At 38.3% G+C, this 15,283-nt stretch overlaps 1 protein-coding gene across 2 annotated transcripts in view; it reads right to left on the minus strand.

Annotated features, from left to right (window-relative positions):
• The window catches only part of ANO4 (anoctamin 4), a gene marked incomplete at both ends in the record, with an annotated part of 438,431 nt that overhangs the window by 176,018 nt on the left and 247,130 nt on the right, over nt 1–15,283 (minus strand). For both annotated transcript variants that reach the window (XM_080705232.1, XM_080705233.1), the window contains 2 exons: nt 9,224–9,382; nt 13,571–13,707. In XM_080705232.1, the coding sequence (XP_080561358.1) occupies nt 9,224–9,382; nt 13,571–13,707 (296 nt within the window). The remainder of the gene's footprint in view (nt 1–9,223; nt 9,383–13,570; nt 13,708–15,283) is intronic.

Here is a 15,283-nt window from a genome sequence, read left to right on the forward strand (position 1 = left end):
ACATGATGGTAATCTCAGTACTTGGAAGGGTGAGACAGGAGGATTATACATTCAAGGGCAGCTTCAGCAACTTAGCAAGACCCTGTTTTAAAATAAAATAGGGTTCATAGGTCAAACACCTCTGGGTTCTATCCCCAGTACCATGTGCACACACACACAAAATAGACCTAAGACTATAGAGGATGAGGGGAGCATTGGCCCCTGCATTCAGAAACAGTATTGCATTATCACTCTTGCAATGAAGGTATGTCAGGCTGATTAATACAATTCAGCTGGCAAGTCATCTTTTTCAAATTTTCTACTTGGAAGGATTACAGAGACCATGGACTTAGCAATTCTCTGGGCTGCTTCAATGCTTTTAAATCTTTCCATGTTATTAATGAATGATTAGTGTCATATTCATAGTATAGACTGCATAATTTTCAGCAACTTCAGACAACATGTGGCTAAAGGAAAAAATAGGGACAAAAAATAACACCATAAATAAAATATTTCAGTTCCTTTCAAAGATACAGTAATATGATGCTCACATTTGGTATCCAGGATAGCAATGTACAATGTGCTTGATATCTGAAGAGTTAATTTAGACTGCAGAGAAGATATTTCAGGCTAACATTCTTTTTGTGGGGAATAACAATAGTTCATAATATGACTCTAGTTCTTCAGCTGCGCCTTGCACAAGGAACACTTTTCCCCTTTGAGTTGTTCTTTCTAGAGTGAAGGAATATGCATGAGTCATATGAAATACGTATTGATTTTGAATAGTCTTTGAGTAAATCAGTTCAAGATAGCTTTGTACCGGTCATCTTGACCTGGCAACAGAAATGATTTGATTAAACTTTGTCTTTCTAAATAAACAAATTCAGCTGAGGTGGCCCTTAGATCTTTAATTGGTCTTAGGAATTAAACAGGGAGGGAAAGAAGAGGAGAGAGCACCTCCCCCACCCATCACCACTTTGATAAAAGTGCCTTAATAAGAAGGCAGTGAAAATAATGCCCTGGTTCTATGGACTAATATGGTGTAGTAGTGTGCTGTGGGACTTATGATTGGTATCTCTTGCTTTCCTGAGATACCAAACACCTTGGGGTTTCCCTAGACACAAGCCAGAGACCCTCAGTCCAAAAAGTGACAAGAACAGGGTTGAATTCCAGGGATTGAAAAACAGAATGACAAGTGATTAAGTTCTTTCTTTATCAATGCCATCAACAACCATTATTGGGCACTTAATATGTGCCAGACTCTCCTAAGCACAGAGGCATGAATCAAGAGGCACCATGGACTTCTCCTTTCCTGCACAATTAGTACCAGGATAATAAGTGAGACGGGAATTATCTGCCACTTAAAATAAAGAAGCTGAGGTGTGGAGAAGTTAAAAATCTTACCCATTTATTAGTAAGTGGTGAAGTAGTAAATGGATCTAAAACCCAGTTGTCTGTCCTAAGAGGTCAGTCTTATCCTATTCTTTCCCTCAAATACATAGGCCTTTTTTTCTGATCCAAGAGTCTGATATAAGAGTTCTTTATTCAGTTGATCCACATGAATAAAAGAATTGGACACATAGCCTTTAACTCCCCTGGCTACTTGGTAGACACTAACAGGGTATCTAATGTGGGGTCCAGGGTCTAGTTCAGTAATTCTCAACCAAGAATGACTCTCCTCACCTGATGTGACATGTGACAATACTTAAGATACTTCAGGTTGCATGCCACCTAAGATACCAGTTAACAGAGACACTTTGGGCTATTATAATTTGGATCAGTACCACTGGCATCTATTAGGTAGAGTCTACGGATGATGTTAAGCATCCCGTATTGTACAGGACATCCCCCTACAACAAACAACTAGCCAGCCTGAAGTGTTAATTCTAAAGTGTTAATGTTAATATTGAGACACCCTGGAAGTGAATTGACTGGTGTTACTGAGGCACAGCTATGGAAGAAGGCTACGCACAGTCTTGTAGGAAGCCCAAAACTCCATAAGCAAGTACTTCCATAAGCTAAGTATCTCCATAAAATAAGGCTTTGAATATAAATACTAGGAAGATACAGTCTCTGTCTTGAAAGTGATTATACCAGCCACATGAAACATTTGCCTTTAAGATTTGTGCAATGGAAACTTAAGAAGCAAAATATGGTAAATTAAAACACAAATAGCCTGCACTAGTTCTCTCTTCACTCTCTAAAAAGATACCCATGAGTTCTGTGATTGCTCGGATCTCAAAGTGGGCAGGTTGAAGACTGTAGACTTGGCCATATCTCTGCTACTATTTCAATACCAGTGGTAGTGGAGGCTGGTGGTTCCTAGCCAAGACAGTGACCTGTCATAAATGTTGGAAAACTTGACCTCAGCCAAACAGGAAGGGGGCCCACCTCTCACCACCTCCACACACCGCAGCCTCAGGGACCACTGCCTTATAGGTCCAGGTGTGTGGTGCGCTTTCTGCTCCAGAGCGTCCCTGTTGGGCGGGGTGAAGTTTGTGTCCAGCTGAGGCTATATACTTGCCTTAGCATTTCCCTTCTGTTTCTCTCATGGCCCTTACTCCTGAGACTGTCCCACCAATCAGCTTTAGCAGGAATCTCAACCTCAGGCCCTACTTCTGCTTAGAAAAATCTCACCTAAGATACCAGTTAACAACAACAGCAACAACAGTGGGTGAGTATCAGTAACTCCTGAAAGACACTCAAGGAATTTGGAGGGCCTCTGAGGTTCAGAAGAAAATCTGCTTCTGTGCTTGTACCAGGGGCCAAAGTGCACGGAAGCTACAGTTTGGGAGGTGCAGCACCCACCTTTATTATTTGCCCTAGTTTTTCTTACCCTAACCTTGTCTTCTCAGTCTGCTCCCTAACTCCCTGGGGCAAGTTACTGCTTTGACTTAATTGTCTAATCTGTAAAATGGGGGTGATAATAGCAAGTTATTAATAAATAGTGGTTGTGAATTAGAAAAACTTTATTGGCGCATTATAATTACACATAAACAGGAATTATAATCATAAAAATTGCCTTATTTTATGAATTTTAGTTTTTTAAAGTATGATGTTATATTTCTTTGGGGGCAATGTATTTGAGTGGGGCTGTGGGGCTAGGATCTTGGTGCACAAAGTGAAGGCTGGTCCTTAGCTAAGAGCAGGAGCAGGACATCCTTAGCCCAGCAGAGTGGCACCCAGGGCACAGATGTAGGTAGGTGGGGCTCCAGTGGGAAAAGCTATGGCCATTCTTTTCCTACTGTTTCAAGGACATTGCTCCAGAAAGTCTCCCTTCACTTTTCCCAACACCAGTGTTCCCTATGAAGTGGATAATTTCTATTAGCGTGAAGACATGCAGTTATTTCTCCTATCTTAAATGAAAAAAAAACTCTTTATCTGACTTCTTATCCCATTTCTCTACTTTCCTTTAGTGTGTAGAAAGCACCTTGAAAGATATATTAAAATGGAGAAATGGGTAACAGGAGGTACTGTAGATGAAGAAGGAGATCCTATAGAGGAGCAAATAAGGCGACCTAACTGAGGGGATGGGAATACAGAAGAGGGAAATTTTCTAAAGCACATTATGTACTTAAACAAACATATCAAAGTCAATCACTAAGCCAAGCATGAGAAGGAGGGATGGGGAGGGAATGAGGTAGGGATCGGGTAAGGGCTAATTGGGTGATGTGTGCATGTATGTCTCCACAAGTATTTTATCTCATTAAGATTTATGACTACAATAAACCAATTTAAAAAAATAATAAAATAAAATAAAAAATATATATTTGTTGTCTCCAAATCTTCTCCTCCCATTTTATTTGAATGATGCTGAATTGAACCCAGCAACATTCCACTTCTGAGCTATACCTCCAGCTCTTTTTATTTTTTGTTTTGACCTAGGTTCTTGCTAGGTTGCTGGGAGTCTCACTAAATTTCTGAGGCTGACCTTGAACCTTTGATCCTCCTAGCTCAGCTTCCCCACTACTGGGGTTATAGGCGTGGGCCACCACACCCAGCTGTCTCTTTCCATTTCTTGGAACACATTTTAGCAATGCTTTCACTCCCACTTCACTGAAACTTCTTTCCTATCTCACTCAAACCCTTGACATTGTGAAATCCAATGAGTAACTTTTGTCCTGATCTCACCCATCAGCAGTATTTGACAAAGTCTATCAGTCACTTCCTCCTGAAACACTTTCTTCTGGTATCACAGTCTAGATTTTCTTTCTAACTCTCTGATGTCTCCTTAGTCTCTTTTGCTGACTTATTTTCATCCTTTGTAACACTGGTGCGCCCCACACTCAGTCCATGGACCTCTACTCTTTCTTAATTGCAGTCATTCCTGTAGAGACTGTTCCTCCCCCTCCTTTTCTTCTTTTTCTCCTCCTTCTTCTTCCTCTCTCCTTCTCTCTCTCTCCTTCCCTCCCTCCCTCACTCCATCCCTCTCATCAAATTTCTTCCTAAATTTCAGACCCTTTCATTCAACACAGCATCTCCACTGGAATGCCTCAGATTTCACAAGTCTACAATGAAACTCACTTTCCCCCACATCCCTGGCAACTCCTTTCTTCTGATTGTTTAGATGAAGACCATGTGGCAGATGAATATCTTGTGACTCTTCTCTCTTACACTGGTTATTCAGTTTGTCTGTGATTTCTATCAGCTCTATTTTCCACCCTTCTCATTATCTTCTCTACTATGCACTAGACCAAGACACCATTATCCCTTCCTTGCATTCTTGAGACAAATATTGTAGACTCCCCACTTCTATCTTTGCTATCCCTTCCCTTTCCACAGGCTGATCTTCACAGGCGTTCTAGTACCCTCAATAAAACAGAAACAGTATCTTCCTATACTTCTCCTCAAAACTTTCCAGTTGCTTCCCATGCCACTCAGAGAAAGGCTTAATTTCCCTAGTAACTATTAAAGCCCAATGGTGCCCAGTTTCTATTGACTTGCTGCTATATATATTTTTTTTACCACTTATTATGGTTAGATATAGAATGTCTCCTAAAGAGCTCACGTACTAATGGTCAGGGTTGACGTAATTAAGCCATGAGGCTGTAATCTCATCAGTGGATAAAACCACGGGGTGGTAACCAAGGCTTGTGGGGTGAGGCTAGAGAAGGTGGGTCCCTAGGGGTGTGGCCTTAGGGACTGTGCTTTTGTCTTTGAATCCCCTTGCTTGCTTGCTCTCTCTTGCTTTTGGCCTTCATGATGTGAAAGCGGAGCTTTGCTTTCTTCTCCTTCTGTTTCCTGCTGCCAGCTCCGCTGACCCTGTGGCCTTGTATAGTCTGAATCCCCAAATCTCCACTATGAGCAAACACTGTGAGCAAAGAAATCTTCTTCCTCTATGCTGTGTGGTCAGTTGTTTTGGATTATCGCAGTGGGAATGTTGGCTAAGCCACCACTCTCCTCACTATTCCTGCTGACCTCGCCTTTCTATGGACACACAAGGCATGTCCCTGCCTGCCTCTGGGCCTTTGAGCTTGCTGTTCTAGTTCTTCAGAGGACAGACCCACCTTTGTTGGTTTTTATAAAACTGTAAGGTCTCTCCTCAGCTTCTTTTCCCTTTGTGCCTTAGCACTTATAGATACTTTACATATTCTGCTTATTATCTTGTGCTTGAAGTTCTAACAAGGCAAATTTTTTATCTTCTTTATTCACTACGCAGTTCCTAGAGCTCAAAGCAATGCCTGACATAGTGGGAGTGTAATAAATATTTGTTGAGGAAATTAACTATCATCCAGATGGTATGATTTATATAATTATAGTTATTTCATAATGACTGTAATGATATGGGTTTTCCTCCAAGTTCTGCATGATTCTAAAGAGGATAGGGTCTAATTCATTAATAAAACTGCTGCTCACAAATACCAAATAATTCCAAAGTCACCCATTATTTGACTAGTTATTCAAAGGAAAATATAAGCTTCTCACAAGTGATAATGATTACAAAATAGGTACAAAAAAGATCAACAGCAGACATAGAAATAAAAATGAAAAAATAGAAAATGTGAATTAATGAATATGAGCTGCTCTTTAAGAAGGGAATAATTTTAAATAGAGATTAAGAAACAAATCATTTAGGCTTAATGATACTTTATTTTGGAACTTTGCTGTGAATTGCTTTCTCTGAGCTATGAAATCTAAGTTATAGAATATTAAAAACCCAGGATGCTAAAGCCATCACTTACTAGGTGACTAATCAGGCTGGAGCAAAGATTTTAAAGAAAGATTAAATTTGACCATGTCCTCACTTTTATCATTGCATTAAAGATTCTCCTAGTTGTGGTTCTGGAAATTCAATGATAAAAGCGATAAGGACCTTCCTTTGTTAAAATGAACTACAGAGCCCATCTTTATTCACTTAGAAACATAAATCTTTGTGAAGCATGTTTCCCCTAACTGTTGGACATCATGATACATGACTAGTGAAGAAGATACTAGTAATTAATAAAATATACTTTTTTATGAAAAAACTACTTCAGAGGTATGCAGAGTCATGGAAAGCTCTCTGGAGTTTTTTCTTTCCTACCTTGAGTTAAGTTCTTTAAGTCCTATAAAAGGTGGAAGTAACTTGTGGAGGCTGAACTCATGATTAAAATCATTGTCTCTCTACTGCAGCTGTTTATAGAGAACTCACTTTAAATAAAAGTGCTTCTGATAGTTTCTAAATCCAATAACATAATGTAAATATATTTTTATAGATGTTTATTGTTCCACCAAGAAACCCATTTTAATTATTTGTGGCAGAGAAAAATTAATTTATCTATCATTTCCTATTGTCTCCTAAGCAAGACAACCTGCACAGGCTTCTTTCTTGCTGAGCTGGCAGAGGCTGTGAGGATGCAAAGCAGAGCTGGGAAATGGAGTTAGAGGCAAATTGTGGCGCTTATGCAAAAAGCTGTGGGCATGGGCGTGGGCGTTAGGTCAAGACTGGAGCCAGACAATAGAAGAGGCTGCTTGGGGAAAAGATTCTGGAAAAAGGAAGATCCACCTCTTGGTAATGTATAGAGGACCATTGGGGAAAGTAGCTAAGAGGAAAGCTGCTGTCCAAAAAAGAAATTTGGGAGAAGATAGGAGAGATGCTGAGATAAGTCTTTTTGAAGTTTTGTCATATGGTGACATTATCCTATTGCAATGGCTATTTTTCTATAACATGCAGTAAAAGAAATGTTTAGATATTAAAATTGTTTTTAATTATGACAAGCAAAATTATCTGGCATACAACCCAAATTACACAAGCTGTCCATTTATCACACCTCCGTCAAACCACACTGTGTGCTATGCCAGGCAGAACGCTCCCCCTAGGCTACCTGCTTGAATTCTGGTAGCCTAGTGCTGCAGTGCAGATCATGTTTCAGGATGCACAATGGGAGGTGCATAAGCTCTTTAGTAATATATGTTATTTGGAAAAGTATTAGGCTTTTGGAGTTTTAATGAATAAAAGTAATGAAATGATGTTGAAAATAACTACACAAAAGAAACACTAGGAAAGGAAGAATATTTCTGAAGCTTAAAATAAAAATCCTTCATTAATTGAACAAAACTATCTAGTTTGATGGGAATCAGAACTTTGACAAAGTTGGAATGTATTTTCATTATTTCCAGATCACGTGGACCTCAAGTCTGTTGAGGAACTGAGATCTTTCATTTCTTTATATAAAAATATCTGCCACTTAGAAATAAGAACAAAGGACAGAGAAATTATTTTTAAGAATAAATACATCAATGTACTGTTAATACTAGGAATAGAAGTACCTAATTATCCCAGTTTTAACTTAAAGGTCAAGATTTATTAAAGGTTTGCTCAACTGAGCTGGGCATGGTGGTGCATGCCTATAATCCCAGTACCTGGGAGGCTGTGACAGAAGGATCACAGGTTTGAGGATAGCCTCAGCAAATTAGCAAAACTATTCACAATTTAGTGGGATGTGGTTTCAAAATAAGAAATAAAATAGGGCTGGAAGTGTACCTTAGAGGTAGAATGCCCCTGGGTTCAATCCCTAGTCACACACACACACACACACACACACACACACACACTGCTCAATTAGTATAGGAAAGATGTTTTGGAACCCTACAAAGGAGGAAAATAAACATGTTATTCAATACTGTTTGTTTTTCAGGAAAATCTCAAATTGAGATAGTCTGTTGAGTAACGACACACATCCCACCATTTCCTCAATTCTTTTGAAGACATTCCAGAAAAAATACTGCTTCTGCATTATAAACAGTCAACATTTGAGATGAGTCTAACAGATTTGGAAAAATCTTATCTATCTAAAGTCTCCCAAGATCCGCACACGGGTGGGCAGAATACGCCATTAACACTTGATGCCTTTATGAAACGTGCAGGCTGCATAGACTGCGACTGGCACCAGGCACAGAAGCACCTGGAATTAGGACTTCCAAGATCTGTCCCCTCAGCTGAGAGGGGTGGGGGCGGAAGCAAACATCTGTATTTGTCCATATGTTTTTTCTTATTGATTAATTTAAGCTCTAAAAGCTTTAAACAATGTTTAAGGAAATTCTGGGAAGGTCACATAAACCAATGAACAGGGCCACGCTTTGCACCTGTGCAAAGCATTTCTGGGTACACAGGAAGTGCACTGCAGATTACCATCAGGGTCTTGGCTGAGTCTCTTATCTCCTCAAGTCTTCCTTAAAACTCTCCAATCAGAGAAGTCAGGGAAGGGACAGAGAAAATCACTGGTGAGGTAATACTTGAGCTTGAGAATCTATTGAAAACAACCTGAATGCCTCTTAACCCTGGGATCATTTTACAAATTCCAACTGTTTATAGAGTCGAACCATCCGTCCAGTCTCTCCTGTTGTACAATTGTGTTCAAGCACCTTCTGTTCCCAAAACATAAGCATGGCCCCCAGAGGGAGGTGACTGCCTCTCATCCAAAATCTCCTTTAATGTGTCTGAATAGAGCCCTCCATTCACAAATACAGAGAAACCGCAGATGCGCAGTCTGCCAATAATCAGACTTTGTAATAATCCAGTTAATTGGATAGAATATTTTGTTTGTCATAGAATCAGTTGGCATTAAAATGCTCTCAAAGGCAAAACATGCTGTGAAAGTCAAATTGCTGGAACAGTCCCCAAATACTGAAGATTGGAAAACTCTCACCAAATATTCACAGGTCTTGTTAATATAATGATTCATTTTCCATTTTTTAAAAATTGACTCTTGATACATACATATATATATATATTTTTTTTTTCTCATCCAAGAAAACTATTTACCTCTTTCTCCATTTGTAATCCTTCTGCTCTAATGTTTCTTTCAAATACTTCTCTCTTTTCTGTCTGGGGGTTGGATTTTCTGTACACAAGGATGTAGTCAATGCGACATTTTCCGTCTCTAAAGTAAAGTCCATTTAATTTGTTTCTTTCTGGCACTGTCTGCACGCAAAGAGAAAGAGACATGTTTAATCCCATTTATAAACTTGAGCTTCAAGTGTATAATATTAAATAAGAATTAAAACCAAATAAAAGTTTTCTTTATATTTTATTAAAATTTCATTTTTACCTGTGAAAAATGTAAACAAGAGTACACAAAATCAGAAGAAGCACTGAGTGAAATGGGCAGAATGCATGACTTCTGCAAATACTCAGCACTGGCAAGAATATGGAACAACTAAGAGTTTCCATATTCTAAAGGCGAGAGAGAAAACTGATACACTAAATCTGGAAAACACACTGGCGTTATCTTATAAAACTGAACATTTCATAACATATATATATATATGGATATTCATTGCAACATTATTCATAACACTAGAAATTATAAAAAACTGGAACCATCTCAGATGTCTATGGACACACAATAAATGGATAAATCATTTGCACAGAAGGCATATAATGGAATACTATACAGCAGTTCAAATAAATAATAATCTAATAAGAATAACTTTTGAAAATAATATTTATAGAAAAAATAGAAAGTCTTAGAAGACCATGCTACTTTTTATAAAACGAATCTAAAAATAACTCGTCAAGACTATATATATATAATGTGGCAAAGCTTTATTTAGAGGTAGAAAATAGAAAACACAAAAATTCAAGAAGATAGTGCCTCTAAGAGGGTAAAGGTAGGGATTGCAAGTAACTCAGTGGTTTTAGCAATATTCCAGCCTCATATTTCACAGTAAATTTTGCCCAAAATAAAAATAATTGACTTTGTTATCGTTGGATATCCATATTAACACATATTTTAAAATATTTGAAATAAAAGTTTCAAAAAATATCAATTAAAACATGTTGTACAAAATAATACTTATCCTTTCATTTGTATACACTCTAATAATGTTAATTTCCCATTAAATTAAAGAGCAATAATTGGAATGAGTAATCTATAATGAGGTTGTCATCATATGTGAAAAATATCTTTCTAATTCAAAAAGTTAGAAGGTGGTTCAAGGTGTTCAGCTTCTTATTATGCTTCATAATTTACACAGGCACGAGTTATAAATATCACTTTACAATAATCAAATACTATTTATATTAAAAAATAAAGAACAAAAGGAGTGTGTAGAATTTTTATCCAGGACCTTTAGGCTTGTAATAATATATAACACCAAAAGAGGACATCAAGTACAGGCTGGTCAGGTTGGAGCCAACTTTCTCAGGATAATAGATTTCAAAATTATGTCTGTACACCCAGCCAAGTGGAAACAGGGAATCTATCTTATCTAGGACATATCATATACCAGTTTCCAAACAGTGCAAAGAAGGAAAAAGACCAAAGCCACTCAAGAAAACACATTCTTGCCCAAGAACCAGCAATGCATACTCATCCCAAAGAAAAACTTCAGCTGGGAAGAATAGAAGTCCCAGCATAATGGATGAGCACAGATGTTTTCAATTAGAGGCCAGTCCTCACATCTTGTGGCACTCAGGGCCGACTCAAATAAACACTTTATTAACAATTATTTACCAAACATGGAAAGCATCCTATGAATTCGGCATATCAGAGGCTGCTTTCAAAAAAAGGGCTCTAGGCTGGGGCTAGTGCTCAAAGGTAGAGTGATTGCCTGGCATGCACAAGACTCTACGTTAAATCCCCAGCACTGCAAATTAATAATAATAATTATAATAATAATAATAATTATAATGGTAATAATAGACAATATTGGGCTTTAGCACAAGCATCAAGAGGAAGGCTGCCTTTGTGCTGAATAGCATCCTTTGCCACCTTCAGTAATGTCCTGTTTTGAGACTGTTTCTGCACCTGTAGGTTGGGGGAAGGGATTAGCCTTTCAATGTCTCCTCGCTATGTCACATGACATTCAAAGTATCCCTGTGGAGATGTGCTGACAGCCAGTACTTGAGAGGGGGAGAGGTTCAAGGACAGGCTCAGCATCATAGGGACACTTGCAATTTAACGAGACCCTGTTTCACACTCACCAAATGCCATGTGCACGTTTGTAACTGTCACTATAAACTACATTATGATATTAAATTATAATGTACCAATGCATGTATAAAAATTAAATCAAACATTGCTGGGCGTGGTGGTGCATGCTTGTAATCCCCACGCTTGGGAGGCGAAGACAGGAGGATTGCGCAGGTTCAAAGTCAGCCTCGCTGGCTTATGAGACCCTGTTTCCAAATAAAAATATAAAATAGGTCTGGGAGTATAGCCTGGAGGTAGAAGGGTTTCCAGGAACCCCAGTACCACCAAAAAATTAAAATTATAATTAAAATTAAATAAAACATCAAAAATCTCATTAATAAGGTATCCCATGAATGCTTTTATACTCATTATATTTTTAAATCATATTATTTTGGATATATTAAATGAAGTGCATTGAAGCATTAAACTACACAAATTACCACCAAAAATCAAAGCAAAACAGAAAATAAAAGGGCTGGGGGTGTAGCTTGAAGATAGAATGCCCTGGGTTCAATTCTCAGTAACACACACACACACACACACACACACACACACACACACACACACACACAATGATGACAGAAATAAGTTCTTTTAAATAAAAACAAAAAAGACATGGATGGTAGAATATGGTACTTGTGAGGAGAGGTCTATGAAGCTAGATAGGAGATAGGAATTTTCCCTGTTCAAAGGGGTCATCCTTTCTGTGGATTGGTTCTGGGATAACACAAACATCGAGAATGTGCAATCAGTTACTCTTCTTCTCTATGTCTCTCATCTCTATCCGTGCTGGATGTGCAGAAGAAATACTCAACTCCACTGAGGCACAACATGAGCAATAATGAATGCTTCTAATTAAATATTTCTTTTTCCAAAATGACACCTGAACAGCTGGGTCCATTCACAACTGCGATGAAGTTTCCAGATTACAGAGGCAAATGGAAATACAGAAAGGCTCAGACAGCACCATCTATTTTAATCTGTTGCATTTACATCACTATTTTATGTGCCAGGGGAGTTAGACATGGAAGTCTATCCTTGTAAAGCTTACTTCTTCCTAGTTAGCGTCACAGTATAGATCTTAAAATGATGGAGCAGTTTTTTTAAAAAAAGCATTTTAATGACATAAGTAGAGAGTAAAGAGAACATATATCATTGGCTCCTATGAAACTTGAATGTTTATTAAAATTCCCCAAGTTTGTCAACAGGAAAATGGAATCTTCAGTTGCTCCTGGAACATATCCCCATGGGTATATATCAAGCACCTCAATGACAAGTGAATAACATTAGCCCAATATCTATTATTCCTGGTAAACTTTATTAAATTTATTCATATCTTGGGTTTGACTCTCTAAACTAGTGTCTGTAGCCAAGGCTGTTTACACAAAGAAGTACTGGAACCAGAGGTATTGCACGAGTTAGGAAATTTTATTACATTTCATCAGATCAAGGCAGACACATAACTTCATACTTGGTGCAAAAAAAAAAAAAAAACAGAAGAAATATCACATTCTTGACCAATTGTTTACTGTGTTGTTCTGGAAGCAATGAGTTAATAGGATTTGAACTAAACAGTTAACAGCCTGATGATCAATTGTGTGTATGTCTGTTGGGATGTGGTGATGATGATAGGTTTAAAGGGCTGGGTCATAAACCTCCAGTATTGTGTTTTACAACTTAACATTATAGCAACTAGCAGTAGATTCTATTTTATAAATTGTTATGCTTAGCCAAGCATATCCTGTGCACCTGTGATCTCAGTACTTGGAAGGCTGAGACAGTAAGATACCAGATTTGACAGCTTAACAACATAGCAAGAATCTCAGCAACCTAGTGAGAGCCTGTTTGAAAACAAAAAATAACAAGTGCTGGAGGTATAGCTCAGAGGTAGAATATCTCTGGGTTAAATCCCCTGGAGCAGTTTTAAGAGTCTTTCTTTGTATAAATGAAGTGTCTCTAGGTAGGAGAAGGTAAATATATGATCCATCGAAAGTTTGCTTTGAGCATAGGTAAATTTAGGACCTCTGAAATGTGCTAGACCTGTGAGAGACATCAAAGTGATATAATACCTCCCCCCCCATTTTCCAGGCATCTGCAGTCAATAAGCTTATGACTTGAAGTAGCCCATTGGGATATGCTTCACTGGTACCCACCTGAATCAAGGAAGACATTTTAAAGAAAGCATACACTCTTACCTCTCCCCCTGTTTCTAATCTGCTGGTATCATCTGAAGTACTGGTCAGGTTTCCAGGGTGAATGAGAGAATCGTCATCTTTGCAAGGACTATTGACAGCTTCTAATTCATCAAAAAGAATATTGACATCCTTCGCCACTAGAACCAAAGTAAATACATTAAGAATGGGTTTAGGAACCTGAGATCGGGAACTCAATGGTAGTATAGAATACATATCCTTTTGGCTTCACATGTTCTCACTGTTTCAATAATACCTTGAGTGATGGGTATACCTTTTCCCAAGAGAAAAGAGGTCATATGCACAATGTATATGTGACAGTGTGTTCATTAGATAAGATTAAGAAAAATGCAAAGCAAAGTACCTCCATAAGATAAATTTTTTCCACAATTTCAGGAGCTGTGTTTGTTTGTCTTTTAAAAAGTTGTTCAACATAGGTTACTTTAAGTTTTCTAAGAACTATTCTCTGTGTTGGAGATGACCTATTTCTCTACTGTATTTTATTTTTTCATTTAAGTGCCTTACAGCTTGCTAAGTGAATTTATAAAAGTGTCACTTGCATGACTTAGTGATTTCTTTCTTCCTTTGTTGCTTCTCTAAGCTCTGCTAGAGAAACCCTAACGCAACCATGAAGCATAATGACGAATTAAAATAATGAAACGAGCCATTCAGGGGCTCTCCCAAAAGGCTGTTGATGTTAACAACACACAAATAAAGGGCTCTGTATCAGAGTTCTAAGTACAGACTACCATGTTCAAATGCGCAATGCCTCGTAGCACAGCAGAAAGCAAAGTTCAGCACCTGAGGAGGAGAGAATACAATACCAAGTGTGGCATTGTAAAATTACAGGCTGACACTATAGCTCACATTTTCTTTTGATGTTTTCCAGACAGCCAAGGGCTTATAACCTGTCAGAAGCTGCTGCACAAAAGAATTTATGGGAGATTAGGTTATTCTTACCCAAGCACATATTAAAGCATTCATTCTTTCATTCTAAAACATTATAGAGATGGGCACATTGTGTATCAGGAATAGAGGTGTGTGATAGCTGTACTCTGGGAAAGAAAAGCCACAAGGTTTTCTGCCTTCTTGTTAGAAAGTAAACAAACCAAGTCCTTATAAATTGTGAATGCTCTAAAGGAGAGAGCAAGGTTAAAGAGAGATGATCTCCTTAGATGGGGTGACCAGGTTCTAAAACTATAGCCAGCTTGTGATTTCAGACAGATCATGGAACTTTTGAGGTTTTTCTCATCTGCAAAATAAAATGGGACCTGGAAATAAAATTAGCACTTCCTGCTTACTGAGATAGGCTGAATCTAGACCTTCTCCCAAGCGGATCTAATTCCTGAAAATTATAAATATGTTCTTATATCACTAAAGGTCTGTAGATGTGATTACCCCCAAGATCTTAAAATGGGAACATTATCCTGGGTTACACAGGCAGGCCTGATGTAATCACAAGAGTCTTTAGAAGTAGGAGGCAGGGCAATGAGAATCAGAGAGGAGGACTGGAGATGCTATGCTGCTGGCTTTGAGGATGAGGAACAGCACCATGAGCCAAGGAAAGCAGGTGGCCTTTGGAAGATAGAGAAGGAAAGAAAGCAGATTGTCCTCTAGAGCTTCCAGGAGGAAGGCAGACTCACTGATGCCTTGGTCTTAGGACTTCTGATCTCCAAGAACTATAAGATAATAAACGTGTGTTGTTTGAAGCCATTA

This window comes from Muscardinus avellanarius (assembly GCF_963383645.1).
Source record: "Muscardinus avellanarius genome assembly, chromosome: 11".
In the NCBI taxonomy this organism is placed as follows: Eukaryota; Metazoa; Chordata; class Mammalia; order Rodentia; family Gliridae; genus Muscardinus; species Muscardinus avellanarius.